General features: G+C 39.0%; 1 protein-coding gene across 2 annotated transcripts in view; it reads left to right on the forward strand.

Moving 5' to 3' along the window:
- The window catches only part of rngtt (RNA guanylyltransferase and 5'-phosphatase), a 271,599-nt gene that overhangs the window by 9,952 nt on the left and 240,228 nt on the right, over window positions 1–21,419 (forward strand). Inside the window, exons 1-5 of one of the 2 annotated variants that reach the window (XM_008119536.3) lie at window positions 442–591; window positions 1,018–1,127; window positions 2,366–2,469; window positions 2,552–2,640; window positions 12,023–12,098. In XM_008119536.3, the coding sequence (XP_008117743.1) occupies window positions 1,041–1,127; window positions 2,366–2,469; window positions 2,552–2,640; window positions 12,023–12,098 (356 nt within the window). In that variant the 5' untranslated portion in view covers window positions 442–591; window positions 1,018–1,040. Of the gene's footprint in view, window positions 1–441; window positions 592–1,017; window positions 1,128–2,365; window positions 2,470–2,551; window positions 2,641–12,022; window positions 12,099–21,419 lie in introns of those variants that run through there. The other variant, XM_062980844.1, reaches the window with a different exon arrangement.

The following is a 21,419-nucleotide window of genomic DNA, read 5'->3' on the forward strand; positions in this document are numbered from 1 at the left end:
ATGACACCCCTTCAGATATTTAAAGCCAACTGTCATGTCTCTAATCTAATCCAACAAGAATTGGTGTCCTATATATGTATCTCAGTATCTCTGTTTTGTCTTCGCCAAGCTAAACATATCCAGTTCCTTAACTTGTTCTTCTTAAGGCTTGATCATATTGGTCTCCATTCCTGTTTATCAATATCCTTCTTGAACTGTGGTGAACTGGACGCAGTATTTCAAATGAAGAATACTGTGAGATCATCTGATATAAAAGGTCATCCAATTGTAAAAGCAATTAAGCAGCCAAAATAAAGATACACAATTAAAGTTTTTGCAGTATTGTATAATGATGTATATGGCCCTCGACAACAAATGAGCAAACATTTTCTGATCTGGCAGGACTTTAATATATTGGGTGTCGAATTGAGAAATGGCCAAGTTATGTAATACTTTTCCTAGGTGCCAGCTGATGTAACCAGACAAAACTGGTACAAAGCTCTACCTGTCCCAGCTGTCTCCGAGTACTCTTAAATCAAATCAGATGAAGGAGATCTGTTATTTACGGAAGACTGTGATTGTATCCAAAGTGTGAGGTCAGAAGGACATGGGGTATGTTTCCTTTGGTCTCCTGCGTACATACCCCTGCTTTCTCTGGGCTGATTGCGAGTTTTTTAAAGAAATAATTTTATTGATTTGTTGATTTCAGTAGTTATCATCCTAGTCTTCACTGGACAACATAAGAACAAGCCAGATGGGATTCAGATGGGAATCTGATCTGTTTAGCTTCCTGTTGAATTATATTGATTTCCAATATATTGATCTGTTGAGAAAATACTTAATTCCTGATGGTATAAGATGTATTTTGTACTACTGTATTCCTTTATTTAGAAATTTAAAGTATTAGGCTTCTTTGATATCTAGCAAACCTTTCTGTACTTCTCTGAATATTTTAATAACGATTCTATCCTTTTATATATAGCTTCATGTTCATAACATGCCTATTGTAAGAATATGTTATTTTTTGTTGTAAAACAGGGCGATTTTTACCTCTGAAGACTATGTTAGGGCCAAAATATGATGATCAAGTTGCTGAAGCATCTCGTTTCCATCCCAGTATGTTATCAAACTTCTTAAAGAGCCTTAAGGTAAGATGCAAAAGGTTATTATTTTCAACTATTAGTAATTTCTCTGCTGAGACATATAATTGTAGAAATATGATCCTTGCCTCTTTGGCTTAATTGGTGCAGGGTAATTCATAGGGGAAAGAAAATTCAGAAATATATGGTATGTAATTCTTTTCATTCCCGACAAAATACTGACTGTTTTTCCACTATTGAATCTGATTCATTAACTGTAGAAGCTGCATGTGTAGTAATATATCCTGAAGTAAAGACATCTAACGTATCTCTATAAAGTATCTGGGGATCAAGAAAGAGTTGGTTTAAAGATGGTACAGTATAAGTCAACTGGAAGGGTTCTTTGACACCATTCTCTAGCATGTTAATTAAGCCCTCATTTGAGATGTTGAAGTAACTGAACAACTGGGTGGGGATTCCTGAGTTCAAGGGCTCTTGCTTGGTTAGATGAGATTCACATGGATATTGCTGATGTTTTAAGGGCTGGGAGTGGGTTACTCTGTGTGATTAGGGGGCTGCATTGGTGAGCGGCAGACTTGTAGTTTTGTCCCACATGTGTGTTTCTGTCACCCTTTGATTCACTTTAAGAGAGGTCTTTGTTCCCAATAGAATCTGTTAGCCAACTTGAGGAATGAGTGTGAGATGAAATTGCTACCACCATTGGAGGGCATTTGGGCAATTCTTTTCAGTCTTTTAAAAATATTTTTTTAAATATTGCGGTGTCCTGGTTGAGCCACATACAGTCTGTGAACCTCATACTTTTTCTACAGAATGTCTATGCTGAAACAGGGCATACTTGAGTTCATTGAGAAAAAGCAAGACATACAGTAGGTCTGCTTCTTTTGTGAGCCCATTGAATGTAGTTTCATTTATACTTGGATGAGCTTTGAATACTATCAAACTGCTGTGGAGGACCTGGAAAATGCCTAGAGTCTCCAGCATAAATCTGTGGTTAACTGCTTCCAGATTTTTTTCTGGAAATTGACCATAGAATCATGCTGGATGCCTAGAGAGGATATTTCCCTACACATTTTCTAGGTCCTTCGGTGCAAATCTATGGCATGCTTCAGCTGGAAGACCAAGACATTTTCTAATTTAAGTATGAAAAAAGGGTTCCAGATTACACAAAAATAGTAGTCTGTGGTGGTTCCTGGAACCAATTCCTCACATACTATGTGGGCATACTCATAATGGAACTATCAAATATATAGTAATAAATAATGATGACTATGTTTTATTATTTTCAGGTTAAAATGTGTTTGCTGATAGACCTGACAAATACCACTAGATTCTATGACAAGAGTGATATAGAAAAAGATGGCATTGTATATATAAAGCTTCAATGTAAAGGGTAAGTTGGTTGAAGTCATGAATATTTATTTTCCATTGGAAAAATGTGCCTATAGCACTGATCCTTCTCGGTTTTTTTTCAGACATGGTGAGTGTCCCACAACTGAGAACACAGAAGCATTCCTTCGTGTATGTGAATATTTTAGTAATAAGAACCCAACTGATCTTATAGGTATGCATATTTCATCTTTCTATATTTTGACTGTATTTTTCTTTTTTGCCTATGTAACTCTATCTGATTTCTTTGTTCCTATACTACAGATAGCAGCTGAATGTACACATTTGCAATGGTCTTGATGTTGTGGAATGAATTCACAAAAGTATTTGATTATATAGCATATCTGTGTGATGACCAAAGTTAAACAGTTAAATATATTAGTGTCTCCTTTTGTGGCCAGTTATTCTGCAGTCATTGCAGAATGTATGTGAAAAATAGAGCCAAGGAGCAGAACGGAATGAAATCACCAAGTGTGGAGGACGTTCCACTCCTAGAACTTCTGCTTCATGTGCAGAAGACAAGGCTGAATGACTCCAATTGGATATATTCAGTCATGCAGTCAACCAAATGAATTTTGGAAGTGTATTACTAGTACCAGGAGCTACATTGTATGAAGCCGAGGCCTTAGGATCATACCCATATACCTTATTTCATTGCATAATGGTCACACTTCTAATCCCTTTTTTAATCGAAAAAAGGAGAGTGCAACTATTATGCAATGAAAAAAAAAACTGCTTTTGATACTTCGTTTTTTTGTTTTTTTTCAAAAATAAAAAATAACTCTCTTTTGAGACAGGTGGAGGAGGAGAAGGGATGATCCAGCTTTGTTTCTGTTTGTTTGTTTTGGAGAAAGGATGAGGGAAGATTCCCCTCTCTTTCTTCTTTCTCTGAAGGCAAGGCAGTATACAAAATCTGCAATGAAGCTCTTTGGAGAAAGAAGGAAATATGGAAGGTCCAAGTTCCAGAGACCTCAATTTTCAGGTTTTTAAAACTGTCCTGCCTCGGAGAAAGGAGGGAAAAGTGGAGCTCCAGAGACCTCCATTTCATAGTTTTTAAACTTCATTGCCTTTGGAGAAGGAAGGAAGGGAGGGAGGGAGAGAAGGAGGGAGGGTCAGCCCCACATGGCTCTGCAACGGTTATGCAAGGAATACAAAAATACAATTTTGCCACCTCAAAATTGGGGGTGTGACTATTATAATGTGGCGACTATTATGCGATGAAATATGGTACATTTTTAAGCACCCCACTCCCAAAATTAGCTGGCATGCTTACTGGCTAACTTTAGAAAATCAGTGCTTTGTCATGCCAGCTTTCATGTTAGTTAACTTTTTTTTCAGTCTTTGGTATCATGGACTAGCACAGTGTCATCATTGGATGGAGAAAATTGGATAGGCAACAGGCCTGTCTGTTAGGCCTCTGTCCCCATTACTCTTCTTTTGTGTGAAATTTTGCTTTTAATATGTGGAACCAGAGCACAGTGTCAGATGCACTCGAGTGTTTCGTGAACTGTGATTTGTTGTAGGGGGCAGTTTGCACTTTTAGTTAGGAAGGATGCAAATTGTAATTTGTGGTAACTGGAGAAATTATATTATAGATGCATTTATTTATTTATCATTTACTTCATTTTTACTCCGCCTTTCTCAACCCTGGAGGGGACTCAAGGCGGCTTACACATCGGCAAAAATTCAATGCCACACAGGTAAACAATAAAACACATCTCATCAAAATATAAACAATCTAAATATTTAAGCAATTAAAACACACACACACACACATATATATATATATATATATTAACAGATTAAAAACCATATAAAATGCCAAGTCATGATCTCATGTCCTAATCGTTTTCCAAAACCTATAATCCATTATTCAAGCTGTCAAAGTCTCATTCCGTAGTTTCCTATTCACCAAACGTCTGTGTAAAAAGCCAGGTCTTAAGTTTTTCCCCCTAAAAACCAGGAGGGCTGGGGCTTGCCTGATGTCACTGCAGAGGGAGTTCCACAGCCGAGGGGCCACCACTGAGAAGGCTCTGTCTCTCTTCCCAACCAATTGCGTTTGCGAAGAGGTTGGAACAGAGAGCAGGGCCTCCCCAGCTGATCTTAAAGCTCTTGTAGGCTCATAGAGGGAGATGCGTTCAGACAGGTGAGTTGGACCAGAACCGTATAGGGTCTCACAGAATAGTTTTTAAAATAGTAATTATGAGAATCCTGCTCATTGGAGCATTCTTTCAGGGTTCATGTGGAAAGACATTTCTTACTGCAATAGTATGTGAAAGAAAATGCAGATCAAGAGTAGCAGTAACCTACAGACCCACCAAGACCGTACACTTGGAAGGCAATCATTCTCGGCCATATATAATCTGATGTATTCGTTGGATTAATGTGAAATTGAATACAGACTGGCTCTGACTTTTGGCCCAATGCTACTGGCCCTGTTGTAATGGTCACATAGTGTTTTACTGTTTTAAATGGGGTATGATATTGGTTTTTAAGTGTGTTTTTACGATTGTTGTTTTACTATATTTTGTATTATATGTGGCATTAATCTTGCCATTATGTAAGACCGCTCTGGGTCCCCCTGGGGGAGAAGAGCGGTATATAAATTAAATAAATAAATAAATGATAGCCAATGATGATGATGATGATGGTGTTGTATTTAATTTTCTTTAACTAATTTTGCCAGGTTATGAAAATGTTCATAATAGGAATTTTTTAAAATGTCATTTATTGGAGTGTTCCATTCTGTTTGTTACTGGTTTATTTGTTATACTACACATTTAGTGCAACTTAGTCTGCAAGTTTTTTGAAGCTCATCTATCAAATAGAGGTAAGTCTGCTAATATTTGAGAGATTCAAAAAACTTGCAGGTGAGATTAAATGATAGTGTGAGAACCAACCTCAAAATATGTTTTGATTTTGTAGTATTAAATAAACCGTGTCACCTATTTCTGCAGTATGAAATAAACAGTATGTCAGGTAAGTTGCTGAAGGAAAAGTAGGTGACACTCAGAGAAATGTTTGAATACTGTAAATATTTTCTTTCCTTTATCCCAGTGGCTCTATGCATCACTGAGCTTGCAAAAGCCATAGAGTAGTTGTTCCCTGCTGAAGTAGACTACTTAAGCTTGGTTTTATAAAGTGAAAACAAGTATTTTCACTTTATAAAAGCATTTCTGTATAAATATGGAAATCCCCGTGAGCTGCGTTAATACATTAGTATTATGAAAGAAACAAAAAAGTTTGGCTGCATATAAATGTGAGATTATGTGGATCTTTGACTGCATGGAAATATGAGAATGCACACTGATTTGAACTCTAGTTTGTGAAATTTAAAACCCCAGAATATAAATAATGCATTTATAAAGCACAAGTTTAAAGAAAAGGATTGTGTATTTTTGAATGTGCGCGTATGTGTTGCTTAGAGATGGCTAATTTTGGGAATAATGGCAACATAATGATCAACAAGGAGGTGCTAATATTAAAAGTCAATTGACCTGTAATGAACCCTAGACAGATCAAAGAGCTTGACTGATGAAATCTGATGGCTGGTGTAATCTGGTGGCATCCAAGAGTATGTTATGCCACCTTTTAAGAACCTGATGGGAGGATAGAAAGAGATTTACATTAGTGGAGATCTGTTAAGGTCTCTTATCTTTTTGGATGAACTATATCGTGATTAGGCTAGGAAGGATATAAAGCAAGCTGAGAGGCTACAGTTGAGAAGCAATTGAGTGTCCACTTCCTCCTTACCAAGCTGTTGATAAACAGCTATGCTATTTCTAACTGGCAATTGCATAGACATTTTGATGAAGATGCTGTTGAGAGAGAATCTCTGCTCTCAATGAGGTTATGTGAAATAAATATATTTTTCATTATAATTGTAATGGATCCCTGTTAGGGATGTTTATAGATAAGATATATAATGGATGCTGTACATATGTAGCAATGTCCATGTCAAGGTCAGACACCAGCCAATGGATGGAAATACAGTTTATTGCATAAACAACTCAAAAAAGCTCATGAAACAAACACAGGAGCTTGCAACACTTAAACTTCAGTGTGAAAAAGACATTTAAACTGAAAAAACTCCAAAAAACCAAACTGGAGTATAATCCGGATTATCCAGAGATATAATCCGGATTAAAACAAAACTGCTTAGATTCAGCTCAAAATTGCAGGATGACTTGAAGAAGGCAAAACAAACTGCGGACCAATTTCCCAAGGGTCCAAAATAAACAGAATCCCAACTGGGTTACAAAATAGTCTTAAAACAAACAATGTCCCAAACCGGGCCAAACTTTGCCGCCGGAAATAGCGCACACAAACTGGTGCCAGAAACAAAGTAACGTAGGGCAAAGAGTTACTGTAGGGTCAGAAGCCAAGCCAGTGGCTAGTAACGGAGCGTAACTGCAGAACCAGGAGTCAAACTGAAATTGGGAACCGAGCGTTACTTCAGGGTCAGGAACAAAGCCAATGGTCGGTAACGGAGAGTAGTTACAGGGTTGAGAACGAAGCCAAGCCGGAATAGGGAGTGAAGAGTAATGCCAAAACAATGTCCAGTCCAAGGTCCAAGATGAGAAATCGTCACAGCAAAGTCCTCGTCAATGGGTTGACACAAGTAGCCAAAACGACGGAGGCGAACTAATGCGACAGTAATCACAATGCAGTCTAAGGAAAACCCACACAGTTCCAGCCCCCGTCATAGAAGTAACCCGGAATAAACTTACGTCGATTGCACAGTCCCAAGCCAGTCTTCACGAACACGAAACCCAATGGCGCCCAACAACCACCTTGCCACACGCAAAGGCCCAATGGCCAAATACCCTCAATTTATTTACAACTCGTCTTCAGAACTTGAGCCAGGCACCGCCCTTCCCACAGGTTTCTCCCATTCATCATCCGAGCTGGAATCGCCCTGCCGACGCCCAGACCTACCCGCAGCTGTGGAACTATCCCCACTCCTCCAATTAGACCACCTTGGGTCTGATCCTGAAGGACCCCATGTTTCCTCAGTGTCTCCATTACCAGTGAGCCCAGTCTCCCCATCATAACCCTCTGGAGCGTGTGTCCATTCCATGCCATCCTCTTCTGCCTGTACCACATCCCCAACGTCCATTTCAAGCCCCTCCTCTCCTTCAAAACCCTCAAATAAATCCTCATCTGTTGATTCCTCAAATATCTCTCTAAGCCTCTTTCTCTGTAACTCCTCAAATGAGTCTTGCTCCCGAGGAGTCTTTCTTCTCTTCCTGCTACTATCAGTAGTATTGTTGACCGCAGAAGGCTCATTCACAACAGTCCAGGTACAAAATCTCTGGATTCTTGTGAATCTAGCCACAGATGAACAGCTTAATGCTTATCTATGTAGCTATGGAGAGACTTGTTAAAAGATGTAGAAGATATAAGTTCTGTCCATATGAAAATGTTAACAGCTGGTCTGTCATATGTGCTATGTAATGAATGTATAATGCTTTACATGCAATGTAATGTAATAAAATTAAAGTGTCTGTTTATATATCAGTAACTACATATCATAAATGGCCCAAAAGACTGAAAGAGAGAGCCTGCTCATTTTTCCATATAAATGTGTTTAGATTCCAATATTTAAGAATTATTAAATGAAGTGTTGATGCTAATGTCTGTTTGGACTTTACTTTGGGCAACCGGGTGAATGCCCAGGTAGCCAGAATATTATGAAAGGTGTTTCTGAACAGACACAGATAAACTGGCAAAGGGCAAATCATCAGTCTTAAGAGATAGGAGCAGAAGACCATGTCTGTTTCAGCTTGATCAAAGTGAAGCAGATAACAGAAGCAAGTAAAAAAGAACTAGAAATAGACATTTTGCTCGTTTAGTATTGAGAAATAAGTAAAAGCTGTAAAGGATAACATTGTTGAACCAACCATTTTGCTACTATGAGTTAACTGAGTTCCATGTTATGCTGAAGAATACATCAAAATTTGACAATAGTAATTAATTTAGATGTAAGAGAAAAATAAGGTTTGTGTTGTATGTATTAAATTTTCACTTTACCACTAGACGGAGCTATTATGCCATGAATAAACTGCTTCAGTTGTTTGTTTTGTTGCTCCAGATGCGATCCTTTAAAACTCATACTTTCAGAATTTTCTTCTAGCAGTTGTTGATGTCTGACCAGTGACCTTTGCTTAAATTAAAAGAACGACAAATATTTTTTAAAAAATCAGACAATGGTTGAAAAAGCCAAAGAACATAAGAAGAAACATAGATCAAAACAAGGACTCAATATACTGTAGCACCTTGTGTTCCATAGTAGTCTGTTATATGCTTTTTATCAACAACCTCAAATATGGGCCTCTCAGAAATGAGTATTAAGAGGCACAGTGTTTCTTAATCTGAAATCCCTATCTAAATGGCAGCTCTAATTGCTGTTAAATTGATCCAGCTCTGAATCTACTTTTCTGTTGTCTAATGCTCTTTTAAAGCTATCTAGTCCAGTTACATGTTATAATGTAGCATGTGTGTATGTGTGCCTGTGTATGTGTGTACACACACACACACACTTGCACTCCAAATCCATAGATTCTGCATTCTTGGATTTCACCATCAACAGCTTGACAATGTTTTTTTTTAAAAATACCAAAAGCAAGTTTTGATATTACCATTTGATACAAGAGATACCTTTTACTACACCACTGTATATAATATTACTTGAAAATCCATGGAGTTCAGTTTCCACCAGGGTGAGGGATGAGGATGGTCCCGGAATCAAACTTCATTGGATATTGAGGGTCCCACTATATATTTTATCATGTGTCATTGCTATTTAAATGTAGCAAGATGGTTGGACTTCCAACTTCTTCACCTCCTCAAAATGGAAGTGATATGTGTATATACAGAATGGCTGACACCGTATCATGTGAATTTACATACAATAATAATAATAATAATAATAATAATAATAATAATAATAATAAAAAAACTTTATACCCCGCCACCACCTTCCCCACGGGGACTCGGGGCGGCTTACATGGGGCAGCAGCCCAAACAACATAAGGACAAAATATAAGCAACATAATACAAATCACAATATAAAAAAGATAAAACAGTAATACAATATATCAATTAAAACAACAATACAGGATAAAAAATTGCATTTAAAACACATAAATGGTAAGACCGTAATAAATACAGGATAGATTATTAAAAACCCTCTGGGGCTGATTAATTAATGACTGTATCTCCGAAGGCCTGCTGAAATATCCAAGTCTTCAGTTGTTTCCTGAAGGAAGGTAGAGAGGGAGCCAACCTAATCTCCCTGGGGAGGGAGTTCCAGAGTCGGGGGGCCACGACCGAGAAGGCCCTCTCTCTCGTCCCCACCAAACGCAGTTGTGAGGAGGGCGGAAGCGAGAGGAGGGCCTCCCCAGAAGATCTCAGCGACCGGGTGGGTTCATAGGGGACGACGCAGTCACGAAGATAGGCAGGTCCCGAACCGTTTAGAGCTCATGTGCTTTCTATGAAGAATATCTGTATATGGGGCAGAATACTATATGATGCACTATTTGAAACAATTCTCTCTGTTTTAATACATTAGAACCATTAAAACAGTTTCTTACATCCTTCATCCCAGGAAATTAACGATTGTTTTTACTGTAATTGATGTTTTTATTGGATAACTGTTTTATTGCTGTGTTTTGATATTTGATTGTTTTATCGGGCAAGGCCCCATGTAAGCCGCCCCGAGTCCCTTTGGGGAGATGGGGCGGGGTATAAAAATAAAGTTATTATTATTATTATTATTATTATTATTATTATTATTATTATTATTATTATCTGACTTATAAGGAAAGGAGTGGCTACTGATGGTAATGTGTAATAATGGAATTTTGAATTGACCGTAGTACCATTAGCTGGGTTGGTACTCTTTCATAATTTGTAGGAGTCTATTTTCAAATAAGACTGATGCTGTCCATTGCTATTGATAGTTAGAAACCAGTGATATCAGTGCCAGTTGTTCTGGGTGGGAATGGCTTATTGCCCTAGATCTAAGTGGGCAAAGCAGGTATACATTTGTTTAGTCCCGTATGCTGAGGGATGTGTGTATAGTTGTTCATATATTTATCTCCCCACCTCCCAGCACCAGCTACTGATTTTGAACTCAAAATTGTTGTCCACCCCAACTCTAGTGTTGTTTTATAGCTCTAATAGCAAATCAAATGCATTCCCTCAACTCACCCCCTGTTTCTGTTCTATAATTATTTTATAGCTTCTACGCATGAGTATTACAGAGCCATTGGGCACAGTTGACCAATAGTGGGTTTTAGCTTCTTTTGTGCAGGCTGTTGGTATGAATGAAGATGAATTATGAGATTTTATCATTGCATTGCTTTTATAAGGATGTGAATGTTTTATTGGAGGCAAGTCAAATGGATAAGATAAACTGACAGGTATGTCTTATCTTTTAATGCATGAAACGCTTCCCCCAGTATGTCTTCAGCAACAGGCTGAAGTACTATTTTGAAGTCCAGAAAGAAAAGCAGTTGTTAATATAAAAAATGCTTGAAAGATTCCCATTATTGTTTGCTGTCTTTTTTCTTCACCTCAATTCACCTGATTTCTTGGCCTATTGAGGTACTTTGGCTTTCTAAACTACAGTGGTACAAGATAGGCCCAAATGGATTATAGTTGGACAAGAAATTGTGCTATCAGGAAGGATGGGAATTTGAGTAAGGGCCCTTCCACACAGCCATATAATCTAGACTATCAAGGCAGATAATCCACAATATCAGTTTTGAATTGGGTTATCTGAGTTCACACTGCCATATAATCCAGTTCAATGTGGATTTTTTTACAGCTGTGTCAAAGGGGCCTGAGTTGGAATAATTGGGGGTTTCCCATACTGGGGAATGATATTAAGTGTCCTAGGAAGATGGGTTGTGACCCAGCAGAGTAGGGATTAGATTCCTCTCTTTCACTTTTTTCAATTGTGATGAGCAGGGACAGTCAACATTTTGGCAGTTCTTCAAGATTTTATGGTCTAGTGGTGTAATAGAGAGAACACAAGCGACTAAATAATTTTAGACCAAAAATGGGCAACAGCAACCGCATTGTCTGTAGCTTTAAACAATTCTTCCTCTGTGCATGAGGCAGGGCACTGTGGGCAAGCGTACAGATGCGGAGTTGTTTGTTTTGCTCCACAGTCGTACAAGGTGGAGGATTCTTTTAGGATTCTTCCATTTAAACATGTTGTCTTTTGATCTCCCAACACTACTTCTGGGTTTGTTCATGGACTCCCAAGTTGGCAATTTTTGGTTTGCCCCTGGAGGCAGACACTCGTGTTTTTATGATAGATGATAAGGAAGTGAAGTTTTTGTGTAGTCGGGGAGGCATTTAGTATAGTTCCCATTCCCTCCAGCACAATGCCGCCATTTCAAATATGTGGCAGAACGAAGGTGTGATGGCTGGGGCTGATACCATTTTAAAGGTATATTTGAAGCCTGGTTATTTTCAGAACAAATAATTGTTGCCTTTGAAAGGACCTCTTTAACATCAGCTGTATTCTTTATTCTGCTTTCTAGGTGTTCATTGTACACATGGTTTCAATCGCACCGGGTTTCTCATTTGTGCCTTTCTGGTTGAGAAACTGGACTGGAGGTAACTTTATAATTTTTTGAAAAAATAATATGTTACTAATTGTACATTAATGCATATTAATATAAGTGCTGCATGGCTTATGTGGGCATTGGGTCCTTTTTATTGCTTAATATGATTTTAAAGTTCCCTTCTGCTCCAGTATGCAGTATGCCGAAATGCTAATCTTGTTATTTTCCATTTAGTACAATTGTTCAGTAAATGTTCATGAATGTGGCAAAATAGTAATGCTGAACAATAGTTGATGGGTTATATAGGCAAATGCTGTTTGTAATTTATGCAGACTGTTTTTTCCTACCAGTAGAGCATCTCTGAAATTAGGGAGTGATGTAATTACAAAGTCCCTGGTGATAATAGGTTGGATGCTACGTGTTGATCATCTTTCATATGAAAGGTACACATTTTCCTGAGAACAAATCCAATTTAACTGCTTCTGAACAGACATGCATTAATTTTCTGCTGAGAGTCAGTATGGTGTTTTGTCCTTGTTCAGCATAAAGGAAAAATGGGAAATTGGTATACGTGTCACAAGACTTTTCAATCTTTTTTCAATTTTGTATATGCCACTTTAACATCAAATTTAATTTGCAGGTATAGGATTATGCTACATGCCAATAGTACATGTAAACATTTCAGTATAGACTAGTTATATGACTTCTGACATTTTTGGCGTCATATCCAAAACCTACTGAAGTAATAAGCTGTGAGATTGCTTTCAGGAACAAGTTGGATTGTCAAGCTCACCATCCTGTTGTACAATAAAAAGGCTTTCTTGAGTACTCTATTGACTTTGTCTATTGGTTAAGATTGGTTTCATATTTGGGAAATAAACGCATCCTGTTTACTTGGCAGTCTTAAAAGCAGTGTGTGTGTATTTTCCAAAATATGCAGCTGGCCAACAATAATAGATACAATGTAAACAATTAAAACAGTATTAATGAAGCCGGCGATAGATTGAATTGTCTCAGAAAGGTTTGTGTAATAAGGTAAGTTTTTAACAGGTATACAAAACTTGTAAAATTTGTTGAAACAAATCAAATTTTATGTACTTTAGGTAACTACCTCTTTTTGGGTTCTAGTCTTGGCATCATTTCACTGTTCGCTTGGTTCTCAGCACATCAAAAACACTTGACATAGTTAGGGTGGGTTCGTGCCACAGGCAACTGTGTTTTTCCTTATCATTCCTACCAGGAAATGATGTGGTCTTGGGTCAGAATGTTACTTGGTGGTCCATGGTTCCTTAGTGGTCCATAGTTCCTTAGTGGTCCATTGATGGGCTTCAGGAGGTCTGCGAACTAGACACAAAAAGACCTTGTTTTTCCATGAATTTTTTTTAATTGTGTTTAAATGTATGTTATGGGGTTCATGAGTTTCATCTGATTCTCAAAGGGGTCAGTGATTCCCCCAAGGCTAAGAGCCACTGTTCTAGGAGACAGTGACTGCTAAGAAATTTTCTCATATCTTCCTTAATTCGTAGGCAAACGGCAAGGTAGTCATCATTTTCTGTTTAAGCTGAAGGTAGAAGCTTAATACCTTTACTAGTACATCTCATCAAACCATTTGAGTTCTCTTTCTCCTCTTTAGCTCAACTAAATCCAGTATTAGTCAGAACTCGGGTAGACACTAGGGATGGGGAAATCTTCGGAATAAGTCGTTTATTGTAATAAATTCATTATTCATAATAGATCCGAAGGGGTTTCTGAGATGGTTTGGCGCTTCGGAATTAACCTTCCAATTCGAAGCGTTGGCGCCCATGCCTCTGAATACCTTCGGATAACCTTCGGATGTATGGGAAAGTGTTTTAATTCAACCAACCTTTGCTATTCAGGAGAGAAATCCCCCTTCCCGCTTTGGAATGGTTGCTTTCTATGGGGCTCTTAAACTGGCTTTCAGAAGTGGAGAGAGCCTGGGTCAAGTTTCACTCAGTGCACTTTGCCCAGTTCATTTTATGATTTCATTGCTGTGTTTTAACATGTGTTTTTACAATGATTGTGATTTTATTTTATGCTTTTTAATTTTATTTGTGTGTTTTTTGTATTTGATACCATTTTATGCTTGTTTTATATCTGTAAGCCACCTCGAGTCCCTCTGGGGAGATGGTGGTGGGGTATAAAAATAAAATTATTCTTATATTATTATCTTCATCTTCCCGTGCTTAAACCCGGGCTTGCAAAAGTGGAGGGAGGATAAACTGGGGCTTTCAGAAGGGAGAGAGCCTGATAATTGCAGGGCTTTGCCTCTGCAGGATCTCCCTTGCAAAACCTCTCCTACCTTTGTAAGAAACTTTAAGTTAGGAAAGGGGGAAAAGGAGGGGGAATCAATCCCAATGTGCTGGCAAAACCCCAAACTAGAACTCTCCACCCAATGGGCAGGGAAAGCAAACTAACTATCACCCTGCTAAGAATTTTCCACAATTCCTCATTATTTTAAATTACCCTGATATTTTATTATGACACAGCAAACAAGATAGATATGCTGGATTTCGTATCACAAAATCACAAGTCAAACACTTCCCAAGTGTCTAGGACTGTATGATGTATTTTCGGATGATGCGCGCAGATCCCAGGAGGGTGGCCTTTTGCAGTTGGCAGATCGTAATTTTGTCAATGCCTATTATTTCCAAATGCCGGCTGAGATCTTTTGGCATGGCACCCAATGTGCCGATCACCACCGGGACCGCCTGCACTGGTTTCTGCCAGAGTCTTTGAACTTCAATCTTGAGGTCCTGATAGCGGCTGAGTTTTTCCTGTTGTTTTTCGTCAATGCGACTGTCACCTGGGATGGCAACATCAATGATCCAATCCTTTCTCTTTTCCACAACTCTGATGTCTGGTGTGTTGTGTTCCAGTACTTTGTCAGTCTGGATTCGGAAGTCCCACAGTATTTTTGCGTGCTCATTTTCCAATACTTTTCAGGTTTGTGATCCCACCAGTTCTTTGCTGCTGGCAGGTGGTACTTGAGGCATAAGTTCCAATGAATCATTTGGGCCACATAGCTGTGCCTCTGTTTGTAGTCTGTCTGTGCGATTTTGTTACAGCAGCTGAGGATATGATCAATGGTTTCGTCAGCTTCCTTCACAGTCTACATTTTGGGTCATCAGCTGATTTTTCGGTCTTGGCCTTAATTGCATTTGTTCTGATGGCTTGCTCCTGGGCTGCAAAGATCAGGCCTTCTGTCTCCTTCTTCAGAGTCCCATTCGTGAGCCATAGCCAGGTCTTCTCCTTATCAGCTTTTCCTTCAATTTTGTCAAGGAACTTTCCATGCAATGTTTTGTTGTGCCAGCTGTCAGCTCTAGTTTGTAGTGCGGTTTTCTATGTACTGGTTCTTTGTCTGCTGTGCTTTGAGGAGTTTCTGATTTTTGACTTCAATCAAAGCAGGTTCTTCACTTTGCTTTACATATTCTGCCAGGGCATGTTCTTCTTTGACTGCTTGTTTTACTTGTAAGAGTCCTCTGCCCCCTGATCTTCTTGGCAGATATAGCCGGTCAACATGACTGCAGGGGTGCAGTGAATGGTGAATGGTCATGTGTTTTCTTGTTTTTCTGTCCAAATTGTCCAGTTCCTCCTGTGTACAGTTTATGATGCCAGCAGTATATCTTATGACAGGTATGGCCCAGGTGTTTATGGCCTTGATGGTGTTGCCTCCATTGAGCTTGCTTTTGAGAATTTTTCTGACCCTTTGTGTGTATTCTTTGCTGACCACAGTTTTCACATGTTCATGCTTGATGTTGTCCAGCTGTAATATGCCCAGATATTTATAGGTCTCTGGTTGGTAACACTTTATTGTTTGGCCATTAGGCATATTTATGCCCTCACTTTCAATTATTTTTCCCTTCTTCAATGCCACTGTCGAACATTTGTCCAAACCAAACTCCATGCTGATATCAGTGCTAAAAATTCGGACAGTGTTGATCAGAGACTGGATTTCAGTTTCCGTTTTTCCATACAGCTTGAGGTCATCCATGTACATCAGATGCGAAATTTTGTGAGATTTCTTAGATGTTTGATAGCCGAGATATGTGTTTTGTAAGATTGTTGACAGAGGAATCATGGCAATAATGAAAAGCAGAGGGGACAATGAGTCTCCCTGGAAAATTCCTCTTCTGATGTTGACAAGTCCATAGCTTTCATTTCCAGCAAACAGTTCAGTTTTCCAGTGCTCCATCATGTTTTCAATAAAGGTGCCAATGTTTTTACTAATCCCGATGGCGTCCAGGCACTTGATGATCTAGCTGTGTGGGAGTGAGTCAAAGTCCTTTTTATAGTCAATCCACGTCATGTGAAGATTAGCTTTTAGGCTTTTACTGTTCTCCAGAATCATTTTGTCAATCAATAACTTGTCTTTTGTGCCCCTACTTTTCTGTTTGTTGCCTTTCTGTTCATCTGGCAAGATGTTTTTTTCTTCAAGATAATCTTGAATTTTGTCAGCTATGATGCCATTATTATTATTATTATTATTATTATTATTATTATTATTATTATTGGCACCCCACTTTTCTCTCTAGATTTGAGATGGAAAGGGACTCACATTACTATATATACTAAAACATAGATTTAATATCAGGGTAATTTAAAATAATATAATATATATTTAATCATTCTGGGAAGGGAAAAGGTTGCATTTTAAATCTATGTTTTAGTAGTATTCCTGTGTATGTGACACGTGTAAGCCCCATTCACTCCTGAGCGCGGGAAGAAACCCACTACTAGATCATCTTATCCCAGATTATATGGCAGTATTCTCCTCCTCCTCCTCCTCGTTTGCAAGATCAGGCTGGATCTACCCTGGCCTATATCTCAGGATCTTATCCCAGATTATCTGATTTAAACTGGATTATATGAGTCCCCGCTGCCATATAATCTGGGATAAGAAGAAAAGTGACGGATCTTGGCACACAGCTGTGAATCCTGGGGGAGTTTTGGGAGGGTTGACCTAAGACTTTTGGGAATTGTAGTTCACCCATACATTTTCTCATGGGCGCATTAATAAAAAACAAAAGACTGAGGTTTTTACCTAAGACATAGTGTAACATCGGAAGAAACTCACTCCTAGGTGTTTCCCTTCCCTAGGTGCAGGCTAAGACCCATTTTCTTCTTATCCCAGATTATCTGGTAGTGTAGACTCGTATAATCCAGTTCAAAGCAGATAATCTAATATCAGATCCTGGGATATAGGGGGCAGTATGGTAGGGGCCTCATGATCTACACTGCCCTATATCCCAGGATCTGATTTCAGATTATCTGATTTAAACTGGATTATGTGAGTCCCCACTGCCATATAATCTGGGATAAGAAAAGTGGGATCTGGACCAAGCTTGGCACACAGACCCAATATGGACAGCTGTAAATCTTGGGGGAGTTTTGGGAGGGTTGACCCAAGACTTTTGAGAATTGTAGTTCACCCATACATTTTCTCATGGGATCATTCATAAAAAACAAGGCTGAGGTTTTAAGCCACATAGGAAGAAACAGTGGCCCCTTGTTGGGACAGCATGGTGTAATGTAGTGGTTTGAGAGTTGACTACAATTGTGGCTTCATCCCCACTCAGCCATGGAAACCCACTAGGTGATCTTGGGCAAGTCACACACTCTCAGCCCCAGAAAACCCAATGAAACAGTTTCAAACCAGGAACATATTTCCTTATTCAGAGGCTGATGGCCATCTGTCAGGAGTGATTTGATGGTGTACTATGATTTCTGTTCCTGGATGATAAATGTCATTTCCTAATTGGTTCTGTCATAGAAACATGGCAAAATTTTATTACATTGCCAAAACTTTGTCTTTGTGCAAGGGACATGGTGCTATGATAGCACATATGGTTTCCTGGGACATTGTCCACCAATTTAACAAAGTTTCAGCCACAAAAACAAAGTTTCTGTAGTAGAACAATGACTTTCAAAATAAAGACAACCCAATGAAACAGGAAATAAGACTTTCAAACCAGGAACAGATTTCTTCAATTATTAAAAAATGATTTATTTAAAAGGTATGAAAATTGGCCAAAAATCAGAGGATATGGAAAACGTTCTGAAATTTGGTGAGCTAACAGTGGTCAATGTGTTCTACCACTGTAGCAAATTTCATTATGATAGCTCAAAAAATGAGGGAGAGTGAGGCCCCTCAATTTTCCCCATTGACGGTAATGTTTTCCTTTATACTCATGTGCACTCGCCATTAACAAAGTACTGTACATACAAAGTTTTGGAAAGTTTTGAATGTTTTTGCTTCAAAATTCGGAAATGACTTTAGAAATGAAGCGCCAGCGCCCCCCTATTTTGAAGTGAGTATTGAACCATTTTTTTCATGGCTCGCACATGCCTAGTAGACACATCGAAATGAACAATATTTTTCAGCCTCAGCTTAAGTAAGTAGCATTGATTTCAATTAGTTGCTCTAGATAAAGGTAAAGGTTTTCCCTTGACATTAAGTCTAGTTGTTTCCGACTTTGGGGATTGGTGCTCATCTCCATTTCTAAGCCGAAGAGTCAACGTTGTCCAAGGTCATGTGGCTGGCATGACTGCATGGAGCACTGATACTGTTGTAGTAGACCCTGTAAGTAATGTTGCAAGCAGTAGTATGAGTACCACAAGGGGGAAAAGGGCTACTCGCAAGCAGGAGTCAGATGAAGAACAGCAAAGGAAAAGGATCCAGGATATACTTATGGCACCTACTGATGAAGACACATTCGAAGGGTTTTCAAGTGACGGGGAATCAATGAGCGAGGAAGGAGATGTGGTGGATGCATAAAGAGGCATAAAGAGGGTTACTCGGGAGCAGGAATCAGATGAAGAACGGGAGAGGAAGAAGATCTGGGATATACTTACTGCTTCCACAGATGATGAGTCGTTTATGGGTTTCTCTGGGAATGATGGGTCTGGGAGTGATGAGGATGGGGAGGACACAGTGGATTGGACTAAAGTACAAGAGATAAGGAATATATGTGTGGAGCCAACCTCTAGTGACACGTTTGTGGGGTTTTCGGGACATGAGGATTGGCAAATGGGAGATACATCTGAATCATGGGAAAGCCTAAGTCTTGACAAGAGATGGAGGAACTGGAGGGATGGAAACGGGTTCACGTGTGAAGACAAGGTCAGCTGTAAGAGATGATGATGGGGTGGAGGCCAGCTCATCATCGGATAATGATGTGTAAGATAAAAGTAGGCTCTGAAATGGGGAACCTTTGCAGAAGGCAAAGTGTCGGTTACGTTATTGTATCGTGTGTATTTGTCGCTGCCTGTTCTCTTGTTGGGTTTTCGGTCCGGGTTCTGCAGCCTGGAGTTCGTGTTACCTGTGGATCTTTGACTTGGACTGACTACTCGTGAGTGTGGCTTTCTCCCTTCTTTGGATTGTGGACTGACTTGACGACAACTCTGTTTGACAGACTTGGAAATGACATATCTTTGGACTTCTTTGGCGACGACTCTTGGACTACGGCTGGCTTTGGCAACTCCTCCTTGCAGTTAACTCTTTGGGGGCAGCGCTGTTTGTTGGAACTCTTTCTGTACAGCGCTGCTTGTTTGCTGGTTACTATGACTGCTTTTTAATCTGGTTTTTCCTCCTGTTTAACCCAGTGTGGTGAAGTGTGGATTTTGGTTTACAGTTATGTTTAATTGTAGGTAGAGGTTTTAAAAAGGTAAGTATTTGAGTTAGCATTGCTTGGAGGATTGGTAGCCAGTTTAGCACCCTGAGTCGGGTTGCCATAGAAACGAGGTTGGAGCCAACTGCCATTCGGTAAGAGAGGGCAGATTTTGAAAAAAAAAAGTCAGTCTGCGGTCAGGGAACCACAGGGAAGGCTGGTTCCTAAGGTATTGAGAATCAGGAAAGTTCAGGTTCTAGCCTGTGTCGTTTTAAATAGGTCAAGTGACTTATTTAAGTTAGTAGTGGAGTTTGAGTAACAAAGGAAATCCCAGTAGAAGTCTGTAGTGATCAGTTAAAATAAGAAACGTCAGTTAGAAGAAAAAAGGTTTAAACTGCTTAAAGGAAGAAATAGTCCTCTTGAGAGTTGTTTCATCGAATGTTATTGTAACCGTTAAAGAAATGTACCTCTAAGAGAGAAGCAACATTGAAACCGTTAAGCATATATACATCAATAAACTTGTTACCGTTTTCTAACATTCAAGCCTTTAGTACGTACATTTTAAGTCAAGCTATGCTACACTTTAAAAAGGGAAAAACATCTCCCTGCATCCTTGGTGGTCACGACGTCATACCCGGATTATTTTCCGTTTACTTTTTGGAGCTCAGCTTGGGTAAATTCTTTGAGTTTTGGCCAGTGACACTGAAGCTAAGTGTCTCTGTGCTTTTATTTGTTTTTGCAATAAACCTTTTGTTGGACTAAATAGTGTGTGTGGCTCTTTAAGGCCTCTGTGTCTCGACAGATACCTTCCCGCTGGAGCAGTACCTATTAATCTACTCACATTTGCATGTTTTTGAACTGCTAGGTTGTCAGAAACTGAGGCTAACAGCGGGAGCTCCCTGGATTTGAACCGCTGACCTTTTGGTCAGCAAGTTCAGCAGCTCCACGGTTTAATCCGCTGCGCCACCGGGGGCTTCTCTCATAGCAACTAATATTAGTTTTGTCTCTTGTCTACATTCTGATGTTATACTTGATTCCAAGTGCTGAAATATGCATAGAACCTGTTCTTAGTTTTCTTTGTAAAGCCATTTTAAATGGCCTTTTCCTTTCTATTTTCTTAGTTTTAATTTTCTTGCTTTATCATTTGGCCATTGGGTATGTTTTGTTATGCTACTAAAAAGATATATTCTGTTTATCAGAAAATTGTTTTTCTGTGTTTGCCCTTATAAGCTGTATTTGCATTATTCCCTGCCAGATTTTCAGCATGTCACATTACTGCTAGTACTGCTAGTTTGTAAGCACAAAATACCAAACAATAACATATTGTTTGCATTTCTGTGCTCTCTTCAATCCCTTTCTACTCAATAATTGCATAGGAAATATTTCTTTCTTCACATAGCTGCTTTTTCCAAAGGATACTTAGCTTTTTCTGAAAGGAAAGGTCTTGTACTAAAACATTAAACACTAGGTATAATGTCAAAGTCGGGATTGTCCATGCCATTGTATTTCTGATTTTTATGTATACTTGTGAAAGCTGAACAGTGATAGGGAGAGAACCAACTCATTTGAAATGTGCTGGAGGAGAGTTTTAAGAGTACCATAGACTGCTAGAAGGATAAATAAATGAGTCTGGGAGCAAATAAAGCCTGAACACTCCCTACAATCCAGGAACTGTAAACTTATGAGAAAATATAACTCATTAGGAAAGGCAAAATACTTAGGATGTTAGAAGCCAATAGGAAAAG

This window comes from Anolis carolinensis, chromosome 1, assembly GCF_035594765.1.
Source record: "Anolis carolinensis isolate JA03-04 chromosome 1, rAnoCar3.1.pri, whole genome shotgun sequence".
Lineage (NCBI taxonomy): Eukaryota > Metazoa > Chordata > Lepidosauria > Squamata > Dactyloidae > Anolis > Anolis carolinensis.